Source organism: Cajanus cajan, chromosome 2 (genome assembly GCF_000230855.2).
Source record: "Cajanus cajan strain Asha chromosome 2, NIPB_CcT2T_4, whole genome shotgun sequence".
NCBI lineage: Eukaryota > Viridiplantae > Streptophyta > Magnoliopsida > Fabales > Fabaceae > Cajanus > Cajanus cajan.
The window spans coordinates 80,463,019-80,487,972 of NC_138518.1; the positions used below are offsets into that span (position 1 = coordinate 80,463,019).

The 24,954-nt window shown below is 32.8% G+C and overlaps 1 protein-coding gene across 2 annotated transcripts; it reads left to right on the forward strand.

Annotated features, from left to right (window-relative positions):
* The first annotated feature begins 18,646 nt into the window (after positions 1-18,646).
* Positions 18,647-23,761, forward strand: LOC109813518 (bifunctional riboflavin biosynthesis protein RIBA 1, chloroplastic). 2 transcript variants are annotated; one of them, XM_020377714.3, is made up of 7 exons: positions 18,647-18,899; positions 19,993-20,371; positions 20,459-20,680; positions 20,791-21,113; positions 21,511-21,640; positions 22,333-22,596; positions 23,384-23,761. In XM_020377714.3, the coding sequence occupies exons 1-7, from the start codon at positions 18,847-18,849 to the stop codon at positions 23,516-23,518; spliced, it is 1,506 nt and encodes a 501-aa protein (XP_020233303.1). In that variant the 5' UTR covers positions 18,647-18,846; the 3' UTR covers positions 23,519-23,761. The 2 variants fall into 2 exon arrangements, with proteins under 2 accessions (XP_020233303.1, XP_020233304.1); XM_020377715.3 differs by having other exon boundaries at positions 19,996-20,371.
* Positions 23,762-24,954: the final 1,193 nt, after the last annotated feature.

Below are 24,954 nucleotides of genomic sequence, written 5' to 3' on the forward strand. Positions count from 1 at the left end.
ATTTCTTGTCAACATCATTCTATAGACATAAGGACGACCTAAATAAGAATTATTATGATTTTAATTCCAATTATCTCTCAACTAATCCTTTCATTTAAGTGTTGGAGTCCTTATAGGTAGCACCCCTAATATCTTATTCAGCGATGAGACATGAAAACATTAATTCATTGGCTTGTTGGAGGCATGTGATAGGTGGGTAAACAAAAATAATAAAATTTAACATTCATTTTTTTTAATGAGCGAATTTAACATTCTTGTAGATTAAAAAACAATTAATTTTGGTAAGCTTCTATCGCATAAGAACTTGCGTATTTAATCACAAAACTTATAAAAAAAGTTAAAAAAAATATTTAACGTTTTAATGAGAAATTTATTAAAAATAAGTTAAAAATATAAGAGTTCTAGATTACTTTTATAAGATAAAAAAATATAGTAAAATATCTTAGTATAAAATGAGATAAACCATTCATAATTCACCTTTTTACAATTCCTTTTTTAATTTTTTTATCATATAATTTTTCTTATCTCTCTCATTTTTCCTGTGTGTTAAAAATGTTATATACAAATTGAAAACCTCTGAACTCATTGATTGATTGAAAGTAATCGATAAAATGTAAATGAAGTATTTAGTTATTAGATATAACAAGAGATTTTCAATAAATTATTAAGAATAAAAGCAAATACAAAAAACTAGTAATTTATTAGCTAACTTATTTACTTAGGTTAGTTGAAGTAGCTTATAAACATAAGCTAGAAGTTATTAAATTAATTTTTCATATCAAATAAGATTATTTTGCTCAAATTAATTTATAAGTCTCTCTAATTTTAGAGTCGATTTAACATATTTTGAGGTCTAAAGCGAATTTTAAAGTTAGATCTTTTTAAAATAAATAATAATAATTTATTTTAATTTTATTTAAAATTATTTTTCGAGCCTTTTGCGATGAAAAATTACTTAATAAGTTATTATAATCAAGAGAGGGATTGAGGAAAGACAGAGGGAAAGAGGCAAAGAGAGAAGATGAAGAATACAGTAAGTTTAATTAGTAACAATCATAATTTGGGCTTAATTTAGTGAGAAAGAAGAATTAATAGGAAAGTGGGAACGTTCATAATTTAGGACTTAATTTAGTGGGGGAAGAAGAATTAATAAGAAAGTGGGTAAATAACATTGAAAATTTAGGCCTAATTTAGTGGGAGAAGAGAAATTAATAGGAAAGTGGGCCTAGTTTAAAGATGAGAAAGAGTGACAAGAAAATTAACGGTTAACTAACTGTAAAAAAAGGAACTTTCAGCAAAAAATTACAATATTAGGATCAATTCTCAATCTTTATAATGTCATGTTTAGACAATGATCAACAAACTAAAGTTAACATTAATACAATTAATTCATTAAGTTCTATAATGTCGCAACATCTGGTGACGACGGGACGGCGAAAAATAAATGGAAAAGAGGAGTCGCCACCAATGTTATTTTTATATGGAAAAACATTGGAAAAACCATAAAGTAGAAAACAGTCTACGAAAACCAAATTTTGAGTTCGGGAGTCAATTACGTGTGAGGAAGGTATTAGCACCTCACAACGTTCGTCCTAAGACGATTACCTTTAATTAATTAAACTAATTATTTATAATTTATAAAAATATTTTTCTCACTAAAATAATCAAATATATTTTATTTTTTTGGGCTCGACAAGATTTAATTCTTGCTCCTACGTATCTTCATGTATAATGAAGAATCAGAGTTACGTAGTTCTTTGTGGAAAATATTTGAGTGTTGACGTTTTTTAATTAAATATTATTTTAGTGAAATATAGGATTCTTGAACCGTCACAGCTCATTCATCCTAAGAATATAGAATTGACTAAAGTGTACACCAAAATCAATTCAATAGAATTATAATTAAAATTATTGTTATAGATGTTATGATCTTAAAATTTCTTGGTAGAACATTTTTTATTTTTACTCTCACTTTTGGAAAAAAATTTAAAGATAAGCTGTCACAACTTACTTTGAATTCCAAAGGTTAAAAAAAGATGTCACATCTAATTAACCATTCCTTTAATAAAATTTTGATATAATAACTTCAAATATTTATATTGAATATTGTAATATTATATTTGATTTTTAATCATATTTTAAATTTAGTTTTTTTTTATGATAATAAGTTGTCACAACTTATATCCTTAAGTTCTAGGATTAAATGAATATCACATTCAAATAATCTCTTTTTTATAGATATAATTTATATTATATATTAATAAAATATTACTGTAAATATTATTATTGTTGTTGGTTGTTATAAATATCTAGCACCTTAAAAAAAACTAACTTAATCAATAAAATCAAGTAAACTAATTTTGTTAAAACAAGAAATAGATATTATCATCTAAGATTAAAGGGATACCACATAAAAATAATTTTTTTAGAGAAAATAGATATTATTAATTTTTAAAAATAAATTATTATTATTATTATTATTATTAAAGTAACTATTACTATTATCCAAAGAAAAAAACTAATGTACATAAATAACAAAATAATTTAATCTACCACGATATACTACATTGTTTTCTATGGTTAAAAACCCATTATCATAAAATATTAATATAATGCATACCTTAAAAAATGTGATGTAAAAAGGAGAATATTGAAAAGAATGGAATAAAATAAAATAAAAATGGGCTAAGAACAAAGGAGGTATGATAAGCCTACATGGCTTGATGCAACGTGAGTGGGTGAGAAAAAAAAAGATGGCATTGACCCACTTTGAGCCCACCATGGAACATGAAAACAAGATAGGACAAAAGAATAGGAAAAGAAAGAAAGAAACAAAAAGGGAAAACGAAAAACAAATGGGTCAAGCATTAATTCGTAGCAGCAGGGCAAAAACAGAGAAAAATGAAAAGGAAATCGCCTTCACTATCGCTGCTGCTGGAAATTGCCTCCGGTGTTGGCATGCGGCAGTGCATGAAGGTTCTCGGGATAACTTATTCAATTGTATTTCCCTGGTAGTGTTTGTTAACCCATTTTATGTATCTCTTTCATTATGGCCAGGTTTTATTCATAAAATGATTTGCTGAAGTTTGAGGGGAAGGGTTCCGATTCCATAAATAAATTTTGTTTTAATCAAAGAAAATTGGAGAAAGTAATTGATACCTACACTATTTTAGTCTCTTGCTTGATCTTCCGCTTGAGTCCTCCGTGCTTCCCCTCGCTCCCTTTTCTCCGTCCTCCCCCTTTTTTTTTGCCCTCTGTTTTTGTTCTCCTTTTATGGTTCTTCCCCTTCCGCTTTTGGCAACTGCCCTTTTGTTTTTTTTCATTTTTTCCCTCTCTTTTATCAATTGTTTATAAGCACCGAAAATTTTTTCAAAGCTTCCGTGAAGTCTCCAACTGCTCCCTTTGATCTGTCTCTTTTTTTTTTGCTACCAGCTTGCTAAGTTTGAAATTCTAAGAATTGTTTTACCGCATGGGGTCCCAAAACCAAGACTTTCTTACTAGTACCAAGACTTTGGCTTCATCTATTTGGCATTTTCTGAGTTTTTTTTATTTAAAAAAAAAAATTGGTGTTTACAGTTGCCCCTCTTTACTTAACTTTTACCAAATGATATGAGTAACACGAGTTTTCATATCATAGTAGTAAAAGATAAGTAAAGACTTAAACTCCAATTTTGTCTAAAACAAAAGTTGCATGTATTAGAGAAAAGATAATCACGATATTGTAGCATGAACTGGAGAATATAAGATCTAAAAGCAACAAAAAAAGTAGACTCATGGTTCCAAACTGTTGGGAGTTAAGATCACGGGGGCTCGAATCACAAAAGAAGGTGAGCGCAGAGCTCGAAACATTAAAAGAATGAGCACCGAGGCTTAAAAGATTGATAGAGTGAGCATAGCGGCTTGAAAATTAAAAGAGTGAGCATAGGGGCTTGAAAGATTGATAGAAGCTTGAAAATTAAAAGAGTGAGCACGGGGCTCGGAAGAACGATAGAGGTTTGAAAATTAAAAGAGTGAGCACGGGGGCTCAAAAGATTGATAGAGGCTTGAAAATTAAAAGAATGAGCACGGGGCTCGAAAGATGGATAGAGGCTTGAAAATTAAAAGAGTGAGCGCGGGGGCTCGAAAGATTGATAGAGTGAGCATAGAGGCTTGAAGATTAAAAGAGTGAGCACATAGACTCAAAAGATTGGTAGAGGCTTGAAAATTAAAAGAATGAGCACAGAGACTCAAAAGAATGATAGAGTGAGCACAGGGACTTAAGATAGAGTGAACACGGGGGCCCAAGCATTGATAAAATGAGCACAGGGGCTCGAAAGATTGAGAGTGAGTGCAGGGACTCGAAATATTGATAGAGGCTTGGAACTTTAAAAGAGTGAACATAGAGGCTTGAAAAGTAAAAGAGTGAGCACGGGGACTCAGACGATTGATAGAAGCTTGAAACATTAAAAGCGTGGACATAGAGGCTTGAAAAGTAAAAAAAGTGAGCACGGGGACTCAGACGATTGATAGAAGCTTGAAAATTAAAGAGTGAGCACGGGAGCTCGAAACATTAAGAATCGGGACAACAACCAAGTAAGTATAGGAAAATTCAAATTTAGAAATTGTAATAAACATTCAATCGGTTCATGATGTATGCATGACATGCAATGAAATGGTTTTAATGGAAAAATAATAACAAGATGAGTTTTGACCTTTCATCCCGTTATTATTATTATTATTATTATTATTATTATTTTTTGCATCATTTTTCCAACCTTTGACCCCCTCACGAGCATGAGTGTTCAGACTGACCTTTTGTCAAATTATTGCGTCGCTAGATAAACTATCTTGTCTGATAGTACAATTCAAAATTGTCAACATTTGTAATCTTCTCAATAAAGTTAGCTAGGGATCTTTCATTTCTTTGTGACTCTTAGAATCAATCATCGTAATTGAGATATTTTAGCCTATTTTTGACTTTATTTATTGGTTTTTCTTGCATCGCATGTTGCACTTTTAGCATATAATAATGAAATAAACACACAAAAATGACGAATGGTGGGGAATATGGGCTTTTATTGCTTCAAGGAAGAAAGCACAAGTATATGAGAGTGGAGATAAACAAAACAATGGGAGAGTAACATATCATATTTTTGGGGAAAGCAACACTAATTCCCCACATCAACAATTTTGAGAACCCCATTAATTGGCCTCTAAAGGTGTGAAATGCTTGTTGAGCATCTTAATATTGCCTTGGCCTTCCAGTTTGCCCCGGCTTCGCACTTTGGTTGTCATATCTACTTCCTCCTTCTCCGCCTTTCTTTAGAAAAGTTGCATTTGTTAAAGTTGCCCCTTCAGTCTAATGGGTAATTGATACCTACACTATTTTAGTCTCTTGCTTGATCTTCCGCTTGAGTCCTCCGTGCTTCCCCTCGCTCCCTTTTCTCCGTCCTCCCCCTTTTTTTTTGCCCTCTGTTTTTGTTCTCCTTTTATGGTTCTTCCCCTTCCGCTTTTGGCAACTGCCCTTTTGTTTTTTTTCATTTTTTTCCTCTCTTTTATCAATTGTTTATAAGCACCGAAAATTTTTTCAAAGCTTCCGTGAAGTCTCCAACTGCTCCCTTTGATCTGTCTCTTTTTTTTTTGCTACCAGCTTGCTAAGTTTGAAATTCTAAGAATTGTTTTACCGCATGGGGTCCCAAAACCAAGACTTTCTTACTAGTACCAAGACTTTGGCTTCATCTATTTGGCATTTTCTGAGTTTTTTTTATTTAAAAAAAATAAAAATAAAATTGGTGTTTACATATAAGTAGAGAAAATATTTTGGAGGTGTATTTTATACGGGATCAGCCTAAAATATTTTTGGAGACCTAAAATTAGAGCTTGGACTGATTTATGCTTGGGCCAACCTTGTCTAATTTATTTTTCAAACAGACTCATATGCCACTCCTGTAGTTCTTTTTACATATACCAAAGTGCGTTTAAAAACGAACTTATTTTTATAGTGCGTTTATCAGAATCAATGTTAGCCTCCCAAAAACAAGGTGAAACAGTGAAAAAATTACTTATTGTTTTGGCTTTCAAAGAGGAATTGGAAAAATGAATCTGATCCAGACACACTTGGTTAAAATTAAAACCATTCAAACAATTTTTTTTCCCCAACAAAATCACATTACACATGTTGAAACAGGAGTTGGGTGTTCCTAATGCAAAACCAAACATAGGCAGAAGATGAGATTACAGGAGGGAACAGACATGTCCCAGTTGTAGACAGCTACATATGGAGATCTCCGTTTGAGACGCAATATGTTTCGTGAAACCATGATTTAGGGAAGCACCAGATCTAAGAACTCAGAAACAGAGCATTTACGGCAAGGGGCGTCATTTTTGTGAAAACAATGTGACATGTCAATATGTCATGAATCCATTATCCATGTGCTCTTGATAGATAGAAGCAACGTGAACCCTAAGATATTGCGTAAGAATAAGTCTTCAATAAGCTTGCATGGCATGGGACATAATTATTCCTGTCGCTGACTTCCTTGCAAAAGCATCTTTCTGGGTAAGGCTCACTTTGTTTTCTAACACTAATCATTTTCGAATGGATATCCCACGAATCCAACTTCCCCATTTGGTTATCAAGCACTCCCCTCATGTTACAACCATGAAATGTAAATTATAGAAAAGGGTTTTGTCAAGATGGGAGGAAACAAACAAAATTATATTACAAGTATTTAATGCATTTAACAGTTGTTAACAAATAATTCCTCAGGTGACACAACACGTAATTATTATGAAAATAAAAAAATAAATATTAATTATTAAACTTTATTTGAATATTTAAAATTAAAAGATATATGAATATTTTTTAAAATAATTATGTGACCTTTTGGCCTTTTTAATGTTAACCATCTATACATTCTTATAAAGTTCTTATATTTTAAAAATAAAATTATTTTTAGGATATATGCCCCTGTCAAAAAAAAAAAAACCCATAAAATAAAGGATATAGATTTGGAAGTCCCAATCTTAGCAAACTAATAATTACACGGCTGACAATTCAGTCCCGTTTTACTAATCAGTCAATTCATCCATCTTTAACCAATCCATCTATTATTAAAAAAATAGATTAGTTAAATTGGATCACTATTTTAATGGATGAATGATGAACCATTTAGCATATTTTTACAATCCATTAAGTAATCTAAAGTTCATTGGTGGAACACAAAAATTTTAAAGGACAAATCCTAGGCTATATACTGTGTTTGAATGTCCGTTTCAACACTAATGATCACAGACATGTGAATAAACACACGAATTGTCATTAGACGTGCATTAAAAAATTAGATTTTCTAAGGGTCTCAGACCGGTTTGTAAGCTCGCGAATTTTGTGGATAATGGTTTTTTTTTTTATTTTATTTTAAATTTGTATGATTATGTTTAATTTTTGAGTTCGGTCCGTGAAATTTGCGGACTTGACAAATTTAATCCGTGATTTTACGGGTTAGTCCGCGAACTTCACTAATTAATATTTTTAAATATTACGATTTTAATATTAAGTTATTTATTTAATTTTTTAAATTATTATGACATTAAAATTATGATTAGTTAGTATGTATTTGTCATTTAAATTATTTTTATGACATTTTGATACTTTTATTATTGAAAGTTTGGTACTATTTAAATATTTGTAATTATTTTTATTTTAATATTTTAATATTTAGTATTTTAAACCATTTTAACTAGTATGATAAAATTTAGCTTATAAATAAAAAAAAATATTTTTTTCTTCTAATTTTATGTATTTTTATTTTTTAAAAATTTATTTTTTTGAGCCATTATTTAAGCCCGCGAACCGGTCCGTTATTCGCGAATTTTGGCAGGCCGGATACGGACTTAAAAAATAAGTCTATTTATTTTACGGACTGGACTTATTCGACCCGTATAAAACGCGAGTTTTATGGACTGGGCCGAATCGGTCTGTATACCCACCCATTGACACTATTTATTAAACGTTATTTTATAAAAATATTTTTAAAAGATAAAACATAATATACTTTAAATACACGAATGGGATATTCATTCATAAAAAATAATTAATAATATATGGATTATTTTTTTTTCTCACTAAATTAGTCGCGCATGGATAAAATATCTTTTTTACTACATTCTCACGGATCATCATGAATCGATTATAATTCAATGTAAAATTTATCTAATTCAAGAAAAAATATATAAAAAGTTAATGCAATCTCTATTTTCCATAAACTAGAAGAGGCTAAACCCAACGTTTATCACGTTACCAAGCCAGATTTCACCAAAATTATAATTCTACGCCACCAAACAAGACCATATTGGATCATATGTAGAAAAGGTAAGTTCAATTAGGTACAAGAAAGTAGAAACGGCATCACGGGAAGAACTGCCAAAAGCAGAACTGATTTGCAAGTAGAGCTTTCTATAAAGACAGAATCTGTGTTTTAAGATTTGTTTAGGGAGCAAAAGCTAGTCTGATTAATAGAGAAAAGACATTTCTAGGGTGCATGATTTTCATTTTTCAACACTGACATCAGCTGTATTCACACCTGGCAAAATCCACACATCATTGGTATCCTAAATCAACACTCCTGCAAAAATCTCTGGCCGCCATGAGTTTCAACTTCTTTTGTAAGACAGACAATAAACTTAGGACCCACAACCTAATTGTAATCAAGTCTCCCACCCTTGTCCAATTGTAAACAAACAAGAACACATAAGACAGTGCAAGTTTAATGTTGAGAGGCAAAATTTGGGGTTGCATGGAGGGTTTGGGCAACTTTGAATTTGCAACTTGCAACTTGCAAGTGCATGAATAAGAAAATTTGGGGAAAAAGCAAAGGTAACATAGCACCACATTAGCTAAATTCTAAATCACACCGATCCAACAAATGATCAATCAGACAAACACATTGCTTTCACTAAAGTGATTCTCATCAGTTCCAATGCTTTAGAAAGTAAGAAAGAGGGAGGCCTTTTCGATTTGGTAGCTCTAATTGGACCTACCTGTTACTGTGCATGGAATACAACAAGGATACACAACGAAGAAATGGCGAGAGAAAAACAAACAAGAAATTAATAGATGAATCCCCCCACCAAAAATTGAAAAAAAAAAAAAAGAAGACTTGATTAGGTGAGAGGCTTTGTCTGACAGCGCATAACACCTAGTGGTAGGCAGCATTCTTTTTTGTTCTCTTTTCTAACTTGTGAGTGCTATCCAAATCAAAGAATAAACAAAAGTTATGGGAAAGCAAACAGAATCTTGACGAGGGCCACCTTTTCTATTAGTATTATTATCATTATTATTCTCTTTCTTCAATTCTTCCAACACACGGAAGAACGTCAGGTAAATAAACAGTTCAATTTGGGTCGGAGCTGCTTTACATAGATAACCAAATGATCACCTAAAAACACTTGACAACTTTCTTTTCTGATACCCATAATATCGTCCTTTGCTTCGGCTCAAAGAGAATTGATATTTACTCACTGGTAAGGCTCCCCAAACTTCCTTTTGAAGTACATATACCCGCTTTTGCAGTTTTCTTGTGTGTTTGGTTGCATCCAAGTAAAACCAAGTTTACTCCCGATAGTAAGTGTGATGAGAGTAAAAACAACAGTATTTTTTGGATTGAGTTGAGAAATTCTCACAAAGTTTTACTCTACTTCCTTTTGGGATAAAATTTTTCAAACATGAATCATCACTTCATTTTAATTTTTTAAGCAAAATCAATTATGTAAAATCAAGATTTATAAAACTAATTCCGGATCATATCAGTAACAATCAACTCATTGAGCCTTAAGTCTGTCATCATAAAACCAAAAATTCATGGCAGAACACAAACAAACAGAAGGAAGACATATGGTGAGAGAAAAACTAACGGTTAAAAATATGAATATTTTTTGTTCAAATATAAACTTGACTCCTAAATGAGTCCATGGTACATTCCTCACAACTATAAACAAAATAACATCACCACATAAAATTATTAAGGAAAATGAAAGAAGTCAATAACTCAACAAGAGACAGAAGCCACTGAGACATTGTCTATTAAAACAATATTGAGATTCAAGTGTTCAAGAATGGGGGCAGTTAGCCCTTTACTAATATATTGAACTAAAAAGTAAGAAAGTTTGTCATTTCTTATTGCAAACCAAGACAGAAGAATTGAATCCGATACCTAAGCCACTATGATCCATTTATGAAATAAAAAATGTATTAACGAGATCAGTACACAATCGGACACTCATTTTTTTCCTTCAGCCATAATCCTTTCCTTATATAGATGCTATATTACATTTCAAACTCATTCCACCAATGATCATTCCTTTGTATCCCCCATCAAGCATTCAAACATATAGAAATTTACTTTCTATTCCTTTGTGAACCATTCTGTATCGTGGCTTCCACCCCAAAACTACTAACATACAATTAGTCCTCTTTTCCACAATCAATTACATAACAAGAGGTCATATACATGAACACAACACAAACGTTAACTTCACACGTTTCTAAGATGATTATATTTCTATGAATAATTGACAAATGTTAGATATTGTAAATAAATTTAAAGGACAATGTTAAATTGTTTACTATACCATACAGTTCTGACGCGGGTCTTGAGATTGCTTAATCACAGAGCTTCTAGTCAGATAGATAAGGTTAGGTACCTAAAGACACTTTGATGTTTAAGTTAGTCTTGGAATCAAGTGTAGGTATAAAGATGAGCATACTTAAGGTATCCTTTGAGGTGTGTTCATTAATTGGTTTGATTTGACTCTGCGGTTTATCTGATTATCCAAACCAATGAACAGCCCTAACCTACTTGATTAGGTGTCGTAATCATCCATTACAATAAGTTGGGCAACAGCCTATATGGCTAGGGAGTAGGGGGAAAACCAGAACCTATATGCGTATGTGGTAATCGTCGGTTCTATATTTGATTATATAACTAATTTAAGAAGATCAGCCTAGGTGCAACAATAAGGTTGCAGTCTTGTGATCGTGAGTTCTTCTCAACTCATGTAGATGAGGCTGCATGCATTTGATCCTCCACATTTGAACTGTCCTTTTTCATACTGCAGATTCAGGAGATAATCACAATATAAAACACATAAGGAAATAAACCCACATACTTTAATCCTCATTTCAGGTCTCATATGATGCTAGACAGGATCTTTGTTACATAAAAATCACAAAGACCCCATATGCGCCTAGGTGAATAAGCCAAAAAAGACAGAATACTATGATAAGAACACGAACATGAACAAATAAAAGTGACAGAAAAGCTGAATTGGACTTGGCTTCAAGGGAGAAATTAGGAAAAAGGTAGGGTATTTTCTCATAAATCATACAATATATTTGTATATTGGATCCAAGTCACATGAAATGTTCAGTCACTGTAACATTTTACAATAATCAAATTATACACGCCTAAACATGAATCACAACCTTTGATAGTCCTCAATTGTCATAACCTGAACACTACATTTGAAATCTCTAAACAAGGTATGATCTTTATAACTGGTGTCTAAGTTAGATTGAGCTTATGCAGTTCCTACTACGAATCAGCATCTCATTGGGCTTGAGCTCACAGATGGGGAAAAGAATCAGAAATTAAATTATAAGTGCCATATATTGCAGCTTATAAAATTTAGCTTTAGTTCAACAAAAAAACAAAATTATCCTCTGATTTGAAAATGTAGTAATATGCATCCCAAAATGTATAAACATATTTGAACTGACTACTGAGATTACCAAAACCTGAGACGTAAGTTGAGACTGATATGAAAGTTATGTTGGGTACAGCTGCCAAGCCACTTTCGGTGGCTTTTAATTTTTAAATTAAAAGCGGGTCCCACATGATAATAAAATAATATTAAAGGTTTAGGAGAAATTACGAAAATGCCATTGGGACTTTCCTATAAATAGGGAAGCTGAAAATCATAATTTTCATCCCAAATCTTCTTCTCTTCTCTCTTCCTCTCTTATACACCTTGAGATCTGTTCTCGGTAGTAGTAGTCTCCTAATTCAAAGGAGTAAGTTATAGAGAGAGAAGTGTTGTAATTTCCTCCCTTTCAGTAAATAATATTTTTACTGTGGTTATTTTCTCCCTTGTCTCTTTTTACTCATCTCTTGTTTTAGCTGTGAGTAACTATTAAGCCTACTCTGGACCTAACAGTGGTATCAGAGCCACTAGGTTGTTTATTATTCCGCTGTGGTGTACATTGGTATAGTGTCGGAGAAAATTTCTTAGTATGCTCTGTGGCTGCAGTATTGTCTGATCAGTCACATCAGAAAAGAATTATTCTTGTTACTGGATTTTATCATTGTTCCAGTAGGCGGTACTATTCTAGTGGAAGTTACTTAAGTCGGTTTAATAGAAGAAATTATGGCAGCAAAGTTTGAGATAGAGAAGTTCAACGGGAACAATTTTTCCCTGTGGAAATTGAAGATAAGAGCAATTTTGAGAAAAGACAACTGTCTTAAAGCAATTGAAGGCAGGCCATCAGATATTACTGATGAAAAGTGGAGAGAAATGGATGACAATGCTGTTGCCAATTTGCACTTAGCAATGGCTGATTCAGTTTTGTCGAGCATAGCAGAGAAGACAACTGCAAAGGAGATTTGGGACACGCTCGTAAAATTATACGAGGTCAAGTCACTTCACACCAGAATATTCTTAAAGAGGAAACTCTACACTCTTCGAATGAGTGAGTCCACAGCAGTGACGGACCACATCAACAATCTGAATACGCTATTTGCTCAGCTTTCAACAGCTGATTTCAACATAGTGGAAAATGAACGTGCGGAGCTTCTACTTCAGAGTTTACCAGATTCATATGATCAACTCATCATCAACATAACAAACAATAATGTTGTTGGTCGTCTATCCTTTGAGGATGTTGCCGGAGCTATTCTTGAAGAAGAGTCCAGGCGAAAGAATAAGGAAGACAGACTGGAAAGTTCAAAGCAAGCAGAAGCTTTGACGATGATGAGAGGAAGATCAATGGAACGTGGCTCCAGTGGGAGTCAAAATCATGGTAGATCAAAATCTCGAGGAAGGAAGAACCTCAAATGCTATAATTGTGGCATGAGAGGGCACATGAAGAAAGATTGTTGGCACAAGAAGAGTGGAGGAGGGAAGAATTCTGAAGCGTCAACCTCTCAAGGTTGTGTTGCTAGTACCCAAGAAGATGGAGAAATCTTGTACAGTGAAGCAATAAGTTCCAGAGGCGAAAAACAACTCCATGAATGTTGGATATTGGATTCAGGTGCAACCTGGCACATGACTCCAAATAGAGATTGGTTTTGCACTTATGAATCAATCTCAGGAGGATCCGTATTTATGGGAAATGATCATGCTTTGGAAATTGCTGGAGTTGGTACTATCAAATTAAAAATGTATGATGGTACTGTTCGTACAATTCAAGGGGTACGACATGTGAAGGGCTTGAAAAAGAATCTATTGTCCATTGGGCAACTAGATGATCTCAAGTGCAAGATCCACGTTGAAGGTGGAATCTTGAAGGTAGTTAAAGGCAATTTGGTGGTGATGAAAGCTGAGAAGATCACATCAAATCTATACTTGCTTTTGGGAGAAACGTTGCAAGAAGCAGATGCATCAGTTGCAGCAATAAGTCAAGAAGAGGCAACGATGATGTGGCATCGTAGACTAGGACATATGTCAGAGCGAGGCCTGAAAATTCTTGCGGAACGTAATCTCTTGTCAGGGCTTAAAATGGTAACCTTACCATTTTGTGAGCACTGTGTGACAAGCAAGCAACATAGATTACAATTTGCCAAAGTAACTACAAGGAGCAAGCACATACTTGACTTGATCCATTCTGATGTCTGGGAATCACCAGAAATTTCCATGGGAGGAGCAAAATATTTTGTATCATTTATTGATGATTATTCCCGGAGATTGTGGGTGTACCCAATCAAGAAGAAGTCAGATGTGTTCCCAGTATTCAAGGAATTTAAAGCACAAGTAGAACTTGATACTGGAAAAAGGATTAAGTGCTTAAGGACAGACAATGGAGGAGAATATATAGATGGTGATTTTCTGGCATTCTGCAAGCAAGAGGGTATCAAGAGGCAATTTACAGTTGCTCATACACCTCAGCAGAATGGGGTAGCAGAGCGGATGAATCGAACTCTTCTAGAAAGGACAAGAGCTATGTTGAGAACTGCAGGATTAGCCAAGTCTTTCTGGGCAGAAGCAGTCAAAACTGCTTGTTATTTGATCAATCGCTCACCATCAACAGCAATTGGTTTGAAGACACCAATGGAGATGTGGAATGGAAAACCATCAAATTATTCTTCATTACATGTGTTTGGATGTCCGGTGTACGTGATGTACAACTCCCAAGAAAGAACAAAGCTGGACCCAAAATCCAGGAAATGTATATTCTTGGGTTATGCTGACAATGTTAAGGGGTATCGCTTGTGGGATCCCACTGCCCGCAAGGTTGTTGTCAGCAGGGATGTAGTCTTTGCAGAAACTGAACTGCAAAAGGAGCAGGAAAATGACAGCACTATCAAAGACACCAGTATAGTGGAGATAGGAGGAAAATCTAAAGAAGATGACACCTCTGAAGCAGAACAAGAGCACGATGAACAAGAACCAAATGAGGACAATGATGGAGATGTTCGACGAACAACACGTCAGACGAAGAAACCATCTTGGCATTCAGACTATGTTATGGCAAGTCATGATGCGTACTGTCTCTTAACTGAAGAAGGAGAACCATCAACCTTTCAAGAGGCGTTGAGGAGTTCTGATGTTTCTCAGTGGATGGCAGCAATGCATGAAGAAATAGAGGCCTTACATAGAAATAAAACATGGGAACTTGTTGATCTTCCAAAAGGTCGAAAAGCCATTGGTTGCAAATGGGTCTATAAGATCAAACGTGATGGCAATGATCAAGTGGAGAGATATCGTGCAAGATTGGTGGTTAAGGGATATGCTCAGAAAGCGGGCATTGATTTTAACGAGATATTCTCGCCAGTTGTCCGATTAACCACAATCAGAGTTGTTCTGGCTATGTGTGCTGCATTTAATTTACATCTTGAGCAACTTGATGTAAAGACTGCTTTTCTTCATGGGGAACTCCAAGAAGAAATATATATGCTCCAACCAGAAGGCTTTAAAGAACAAGGAAAAGAAAACTTGGTTTGTAGGTTGACCAAATCTCTGTACGGTTTAAAGCAGGCGCCAAGGTGTTGGTACAAGAGATTTGATTCCTTCATAATTAGCCTTGGTTACAACAGACTGAGTTCAGACCATTGTACGTACTACAATAGGTTTGATGACAATGATTTCATCATCTTGCTGTTGTATGTGGATGACATGTTGGTGGTAGGCCCCAACAAAGATCAGATCCAAGAATTAAAGGCACAATTGGCTAGGGAGTTTGATATGAAGGACTTGGGACCGGCAAACAAGATTTTAGGGATGCAAATTCACCGAGATAAAAAGGATAGGAAGATTTGGCTTTCTCAGAAGAATTATTTATTGAAAGTCTTGCGGCGCTTCAACATGCAAGACTGTAAGCCAATTTCGACCCCACTTCCTGTCAATTACAAATTATCCTCAAGTATGAGTCCTAGCAACGAAGCAGAGAGGATAGAAATGTCTCGAGTGCCGTATGCATCAGCGGTGGGAAGCCTTATGTATGCCATGATTTGTACGAGACCAGACATTGCACAAGCAGTGGGAGCGGTCAGTAGGTTTATGGCAGATCCTGGTAGAGAGCATTGGAGTATTGTAAAGAGGATCCTTAGATATATCAAAGGAACCTCAGATGTTGCATTATGTTTTGAAGGATCGGAGTTTTTTGTTAGAGGCTATGTTGATTCAGATTTTGCAGGAGATCTGGATAAAAGAAAATCTACTACTGGTTATGTGTTTACACTTGCTGGAGGAGCAGTGAGCTGGTTGTCTAAGTTACAGACTGTTGTAGCTCTATCTACTACAGAAGCTGAATACATGGCAGCTACGCAAGCATGCAAAGAAGCAATTTGGATTCAAAGGTTACTGGAAGAACTCGGGCACAAGCAGGAGAAAATTACTGTGTATTGTGACAGTCAGAGTGCCTTGCACATTGCAAGGAATCCAGCCTTTCATTCCAGGACAAAGCACATAGGAATTCAATATCACTTTGTTCGTGAAGTAGTAGAAGAAGGAAAAGTGGATATGCAGAAGATCCATACAAAAGACAACATAGCAGACGTAATGACAAAGCCTGTCAACACTGACAAGTTTACATGGTGTCGATCCTTATTTGGCCTATTGAAAACATAAGCAACATGAAGTATCAATAAAGAAGTGTCAGTGGTGTGAAGATATGATTAACTTAATCATAATCTTCAAGTGGGAGAAATGTTGGGTACAGCTGCCAAGCCACTTTCGGTGGCTTTTAATTTTTAAATTAAAAGCGGGTCCCACATGATAATAAAATAATATTAAAGGTTTAGGAGAAATTACGAAAATGCCATTGGGACTTTCCTATAAATAGGGAAGCTGAAAATCATAATTTTCATCCCAAATCTTCTTCTCTTCTCTCTTCCTCTCTTATACACCTTGAGATCTGTTCTCGGTAGTAGTAGTCTCCTAATTCAAAGGAGTAAGTTATAGAGAGAGAAGTGTTGTAATTTCCTCCCTTTCAGTAAATAATATTTTTACTGTGGTTATTTTCTCCCTTGTCTCTTTTTACTCATCTCTTGTTTTAGCTGTGAGTAACTATTAAGCCTACTCTGGACCTAACAAGTTATTTGAAATCAAGAGAAAATTACAAACATTACTCTGGCACAGGTTAATTAACGCTATCCTGAAGACGAGGGAGGGATAGCAAGTTATGCATTTGTACTAAAGCATTGGCTTGTGTGATTCAAAGAGAATGCTAAATTGGAAATGTTCTAAACTTGTAGCAAGGAAACTTGAATGCATTTAGAATTGGCATTGAGGAAAGATAAAAAGGAATGTAACGAAAATGATTTGGTATCGGAAACAAATGCTATCTAACCTGGTTGCCCTTTTCGAAATCACATTGCTTTTCACCACTTTGACTGGGAAACAATTTTATCTTTTTTACTAGAGGACTCACATGGAGCCACGTGCCTCACTTGGGTTGCTAAAAAAAACCATATCAATTCAATAGAAAATAAAAAAATAAAGCCAGCATTTTATATAAATTAAAATTAATTTATACACCTAATTTCTTCAAAAGTTAAGGTAAATATTTAAGATCTTTCAAATCTATTTTCACTTCAATTTTAGTAGTAACAATTTGAGCCAAGAATTGCTAGTATTACTTGAGATATTTGAAAGGCTTGTTGAATTAATTATGAAATTCGTTCAACTACAATGGGAGTGTACAATATTTTTGTATTGGTTGTAGCATTTAAATTATTTCAAATATCTGGCTAAAAGGACAAAAGATAAACCATACTCTATGAATGAAATATTTCATTAGAAATGAAACCTTACTAAATCACACAAAGTCATTTTGAAATGTATTTTCTCTGTTATTTAGAGTGACTAAAATAGCTTTTGCACTATCTACTATTTTAGCAAGTATATATAACCAATTTTGATGGCAAGTATTTAAAGTAGTATAATACAAAAATATTATAAGATATATTATTAAGTAAACACATAAATTTGTCTTTAATCAGACGGTAATGTAAAAATTTAATATCAATCCTTAAAGATCATAAATGACTAACATCTGAGCTAAGGTTCGAATGTGAGAACAAAAAAAAAAAACAAAAAGAATTGATTCTAATAGTTTATGCTTGATTTTCATTTACACTATAACAAAATAAACATTTAGTACTATTTAATATTATTTTTAGTAGTAATAAAAATACCTATAAAGTCTTTTATAAGCATTTTCACATTAGTTATCATAGAACCACTCAAATATTTACCGATAATTATTCTGCATGTCGATAATGACTCTTATAATGATCAAGAAAAATGTATAAGTTTTTATGACATTTTTACTGAAATAGTGACATTTAATATTTTTTTGTTATTGCCATTAAAAGTTAATGTATAAACTTTTGTGATATTTTTTATTGACATTTAATATTTTTTTGTTATTGTCACTAAAAGTTTAAGAATTGATTTTTTAATCTTTAATTATTTTATACCTTTAGTCGACATGAGACTTATAAGATGAGGGTTGTCCTCAAATTTTTCTTTAGAATAGTAAATTATGAGTCTAATTCAATCTTACAAAACTAACTTGTAAGATAAGAGTTATCATCTACTTATATATTTTTTAATTATCTTATTTATAGTCAATGCAAAACTTAAATTTTTTTCAATAAATAATTATCATCAATAGTAAATTTTAGTGTAATGTAAATACATTTTTAATGACTATTATATATTAGTCATTAATATTTTTATTAGATAAAAAATAAAAAATTAATTTATTATTATTAAATAATTATCACTAATAATAAATTTAATGTACCGTAAATAAGATCTCAAATGTGTGCCTCTTGTGTTTAAAAAATTCAATGGTAGCCATTAATCCCGTAAAAGTCTTTGTTACTGAAGCAAATTGTGTACATTATTTTCACATTCCTGGTTACCATAGGTCACGTAAGAAATTCCCCTGGAAAGCAAGTAAAAGCTATATAAGAAAGAGACAAAGGAATTGGATTTGTACATGGTCATGAAGAGACAAGTGCCACGTCATCGGAGCTACCAATATATATAACAAATCTTGGAACCATATGCTGCAGCTGCAGTCTCATGGTGTGGTGTTCGATCTTCTTATCTTACATACGTTTGTTCGTATCTATCACACACTGAATGGCTTTCATCAATTTTCATTGTTCTTCCATTTCCCTGCGCACATTTTCCAAGTGAGTTTTCAGCCTCTCATTAATTGCCATTAAATTTCTTTTATCTTTCTGTATTTATATTTTCTTTCCATAGATTAATGTAGGACGTGCCCTGCATGGCTTTATCATGCCTATAGTGTCGTTCATGGGAAACATTGGGAGGGATTCATATAAAAGCGAATCATATATATGGATTACAAGTCCTATATTAATCTATGTACAATTAGAGAGTAAGAACGAGTCTGAAACAACACACAAGTGCAAAATAATGTCTGCAAATTTCAAATCCGTGGCAAATATTTTGAATATTCGGATCGTGTCAAGTCCTGGAACTTTTTGACAGTTTTTTGTGTAATCTAAATAATGGAGATTCCTTGCGTTTCATTGAAACATTAGTAACGTCAATGTTTGCATGTAAAATGAATAAGGCATCGAGTTTTCTTTTCTTTTTATAAAGTGACACTATCATATTCTAGGACATTTATTTGCATGCACTTCTAATTAGTTGTTTAAATGCTGGCTTGTAATATTTTTTTCCATTTGTTTAGTACAAGAATCAGGTTTAGGATGTATCTGTAGTTATGCAGAATGAAGGTAGATAGGTAAGATTGTGATTTTCCAATACAGCAGAGTGAGGGAATGCATTTCAATGCACAAGTTCCCAAGTTAGAGGTAGGCAACACCAGGAGGCTTCTATATGAGATGAAAGATATCTTATGTGAAGGCTTGGCTAGACGAATTAACTTGTAGTAGAAGTAACTTTGCAACTTACAAGTGATAATCGCTGTTCTTTGTAAATTTGGTCATTTTTTCTGGCCCATGAATATGGTCCATATAGTATCCCAAAGTTGACTATCAAGAATGAATCTGTATTTGTGAGATGTGACTTTCATTAGTCAAACATTATTACTTAATAGTAAGAGATTAATTTGGTGTTATATACTTGTATTAGACTCACTTGTAGAAGATTTTCAGCCAAGTATGAAGTATCCTATATGCATGCATTGTGCTTATCGCTTATGGCAAATTTATTCATTCTAATGTCTTCTAAGTATTGTTGTTACTTTGTTCTTCTGGTTCCACTTGTCTAATTGGATGGTTGCTTCTGTTTTAGAAGGCAGTGTCCTGTAATTGGCGTGCCCCCACTCAATTCAAACGGGTATAAATCTGATTTCATGTGGGCTAGTCCCATTAGAAAAGTGAAATTTAGTTTTAAGGTTGATAGCGTGAGGGCTTTAGTATCTGGAGAAGGAGATCTGCTATCTCATCCTAACAATAACAGTCCAAGACAAGATGTCATAATTGACAGCTTGGTAGAAGAACCAGATAGAATTAGAGAGAAACTGGACACATTTTCTTTTGGAAGAGTCTCTCCAGAGATAAATCCTACAATCAATGGCTTCTTTGCTGATACAAATGAACATGATCTGGATTGTCCTACACAAGGGTTTTCTTCTATCCCAGAGGCCATTGAAGATATTCGTCAGGGAAAGGTTAATAATTAATCTGTTGTTTTGTTGAACAATTCTTTATCCATCAAGGGTGTTAAAAAAATTACTTATTTGGGATAAATTTTGCAGTTAGTTATTGCCGTAGATGATGAAGATAGAGAAAACGAGGGGGATCTAATAATGGCAGCATCAATGGTAACGCCAGAAGCAATTGCATTTATTGTCAAGTATGGAACTGGGATAGTGTGTGTAAGCATGAAAGAAGAAGATTTAGAGAGGTTGCAACTCCCATTGATGGTGACACAGGAGAATAATGGAGAAAACCTTTGCACTGCATTCACAGTGACAGTGGTACATAGGCTTTTCATTCTTGATTGAGAAAATGGGATAATGATCATTAAGCACATAATATTGATTTGATTTCTTATTCGATACCAAAATGATTGCATATTATATTATAGGATGCAAAGCAAGGCACTACAACAGGAGTGTCTGCTCAAGATAGAGCAACAACAATCCTCAAACTTGCATCAAGAAGTTCGAGGCCTGATGATTTCAATCGCCCAGGTCATATATTTCCCCTCAAGTATAGAGAAGGAGGGGTTCTTAAAAGACCTGGACACACAGAAGCTTCACTTGATCTTGCTTTGTTGGCTGGCCTGGAACCTGCTGCAGTTTTATGTGAGATAGTAGATGATGATGGTTCAATGGCCAGGTTACCAAAGCTTCGACAAATTGCAATGCAAGAAAACTTCAAAATCATATCCATTGCTGATTTAATAAGGTAATTTTTAAGAAATCACCAGCCTAGTTACAGAATTCTAACTTCTTGCGATAATTCATGTGTCACATACAGGCTTCTTTTTAAAGGAAATTTGGTAATAATAATGTAAAAGGTGATGAATCACGTACTTGTACCTGGTAAATGGTAATTATGATCACCAGATTTTTCATAGAATAACAATCTAATAGTAGCTACTGATCAAAGTGTAGGCCTGCAGACATTTCCTAGTTTTGACAGAAACTTGTTCCAATGTTTAGAGTCTCACCGGTCAAATTGCAGTTTGGATAGGCCCAAATTTAGAATTTTGAAAATATGCCACCTCAAATTATCATAAGGAAGCTTGAGTTAAGAATTTTAATAGGTGCATCTCTAATATTTGCATGGTCTGAACTAGCAGATACAGAAGAAAGAGAGAGAAGTTTGTAGAGTGTGCTTCAGCTGCACTGATACCCACCATGTGGGGACATTTCAAAGCTTATTGTTATCGGTCATGTCTGGATGGGATTGAGCATATTGCGATGGTTAAAGTAAGCAGCTCAACTAAACTTGAGTTCTCATATGAAACCTGTCTTAATTTTTACTAGGTATATAAATAGGAAAAAAACTCATACAATCCTATAAGTACTGGTATTGCTGTTTTCAATGAGCAAGAGTCTTACCTCAGTAACACTATACTGCACCTAAGTTTTGTCCATATAAATATTCAACACTGAACTTGGGTAAACAAAGTTTAAAATAAACTGGTCGGAAAATTCTGCAGTTTAACCTTAATTTTGGTTTACAACTGCAGAAATAAGGTATAAACCAAGGATTTTATGCATACTATCCTAACCCTCATTACAAGGTCAATCCTAGTCGGTCAGATTAAGTTATTTTGTAATCACCAAGTCTCGTTCTTTGTTAGGTTGTGCTTGATTTACCAATAATTGTATATGCTTAACAGGATCTTGAGCTGCTGCAACTGTCAAATTGCAATTTTCTATAATTTGATTTATTGGCTCGTTGTTGGCGAGATATAATAATCCTTGGTTAGTCGTTTTTTTGTTGAATTAGAGATACGACAAAATCAGTGGAGGAATTTTGCAATCAATGTACTGCAAGCCTTGAATAAAAATCAGTCCAATTTTTTGATTACGTTCATTTCTGGGGCAAGGGTGAAATTTGACTATTGTTCTTGTGTTAGTGACTATGACATGCTTTTGATATCAACACTTAATAGGGTGAGATAGGTGATGGGCATGACGTACTTGTGAGAGTACATTCAGAATGTGTGGTTGGTGACATTTTTGGGGCAACAACGTGTGAATGTGGAAATCAGTTAGCAGTTGCATTGAAGCAAATTGAAGTAGAAGGCAGGGGTGTCTTACTGTATCTCCGAGGACATGAAGGTAGAGGTATCGGCTTAGGCCACATGGTCCCTTCTTATCACTTGGAAGATGACAAGTACGAGGGTGTTTCTAGTGAGTACGGTATTGAAGCACAGGTACATTTTAGTTATCTATTAACTATATCTAGAGATTATTATTCAATACACATTGGAAAGTTTCCATCAAAGTTTAAAAATTAAATAACAAAGTGAATAAAAATGTATTGCAAACAGGCAATTATGCTAGAAAGTAAAAGCTAAAGAGTGACAAATGATTAGCTTAAAGAATGCAAATAAATAAAAGCGGGCAACTTTCATGATTATCTGATGAAAATATGAAATTTGCAATGAATAAAGAAAATAAACCTTTATTGAAAACTATCAGTATGGAAGATATACTTGACCAATCTCAGAACCTGAGATGTATAGGTATATATTTAGATTAAGATCATGATTCATGATGTCTGTCATTCAATTACTGCTGAACGTCTGATAACTGCATTTTGAATTTCAAACGCTCAAACTTAAAACTTCGACCTCCTTATTAATTTTATAAGAATTTTACTAAGGCCTTAAATTCTGGGATTCATTTGTGCCATCTTTAGTTGTCTTAAGTTTTTCCTAATTAATCAAGAAAAAAATATCTCGAAAAAATTAATATATCTTGTCCTATTATCTGACTTCAAGTTCATTTCTAACCATTTCATCTAGAACATTGGAAATCAAAAGAAATACTACGTATATGTTAGTGTCTATTTATCCATTTAAACTGTCATGTTGTCCGTAACAATTAATTTATTTTCGCTTATGCCCATTGGAAAATGTTTCATCGTAATTTAACTACTGTTTCATTTTGGCTGCATACACATTATTTTCAACTAATTGAATGATACATCTATGACAGATACTACGAGATCTAGGGATTCATACAATAAGGTTAATGATAAAATATCCTGCTGAGTACGATGGGCACAAAGGTTATGGCTTAACAATTGCTGGAAAAGTTCCTCTTTTGACGCCACTAACTGGACACGTTTGATTGGTATGGATTTCAACAATCATATGAATACAGCGTTACGAGTTATGACCAAAAAAAATGAAATAATGGTCAATTGCTCTCTGAGGATGGTATATATATCTCGTATGAGTAGTTCAATTTTAGGTAAATTTTTTACAGAAAATATAACAAACATCTTATCAACAGAAAATGTTGCTGTTATTTGATTACGGCTATGACATGCAAACTTGTTTATATGTTTACCAAATGTTTTTGTTGGAGGAATGCTCCCAAATTGCCAATAACTTTCTAACACATTTTTTATTAATTAAATTTTTTATGAAAAATTTATTAAATAAAATGTGAGAATTCAAGAATTTTGAGATTTCATATTTTAAGTGTCTTTTTTTTAAGATTAAATTATACTTTTAGTTTTTAATCTTACTTTTTAGATTCATTTTCATCTTTTATATGTTAAAATGTTTATTTTGACTTTTTTTGTATTTGGATTAAATTGACGATCTTGAAATAATTATTATTAATTTTGAATATTTTTTAACTAATTTAATGCTTGAAACTCGTCTTATTAAATTTATTTATGTGAAAAAAATTTAATATAGCTAAGGTTTAAATACAAAAGTATTATAAATATGATAAAAATCATATAAAAATAAGTGTATAAAGCAGTCAAAGAAAAAAAAAAAAAAAAAAATATATATATATATATATATATATATATATAATTTCATGTTATTTTTTAGTTATTCGTGAGATATATTTTTTACGTGATTTTTACTTTTTTTTTATAACCTTTTAAATTCAAACATTAATTAATTTTTATAATTTTGAATTTAATGTTACAAATTTCAAATGAATTAAAAGTTAGTTCAAAATTATATCATAAAAATGAAAATAATAATTATTTTAAAAGAATCAAATCATACCAAATTTAAGATATAAAAGATTAAAATAAATATTTTAAAATATAAATAAAATAAAAGTATAGAATGATACTAATTTTTTTCCATAAAAAATTATGTAATTTTAAAAATTAGAAGCCAAAATTATAAATAAAAGATTTAAAGCGGATAATGCTAATGATGTAACCGTAATAACGAAGGAGTTATGCGAGTCACGAGAGTCTATTAATCAACCATAATCAGTGAATATTATTATGTATTTTTAAATTTGAATAAAATTTTAAATTAATAAAATATTAAAAAATTATATGTAATACATACATTTACTTGAAACAACTTTACATTAAAATTTAAAAAGAATAAACACGGAGAATAATATTTTTATTTTAAACTTAAATAAACTAAGAAATACACTAGCTTTAAGAAAATACCTTTTAATTTAACATATAAAAATAAACTACTTAAAAGGGTATGACATTTGACATAATCAAAAAATATGTAAAGATATTGATGAAAAATTAACATTTATTTTTCTCCAATGAATTGAGTGAAAAATGA

Coding starts and splice junctions, on each gene's coding strand:
- LOC109813518 (XM_020377714.3), top strand. CDS start 18,847: ATGGCTTTCATCAATTTTCATTGTTCTTCCATTTCCCTGCGCACATTT. Junction 18,900..19,992: donor TCCCTGCGCACATTTTCCAA/GTGAGTTTTCAG, acceptor CTTCTGTTTTAG/AAGGCAGTGTCCTGTAATTG. Junction 21,114..21,510: donor TCCATTGCTGATTTAATAAG/GTAATTTTTAAG, acceptor CTGAACTAGCAG/ATACAGAAGAAAGAGAGAGA.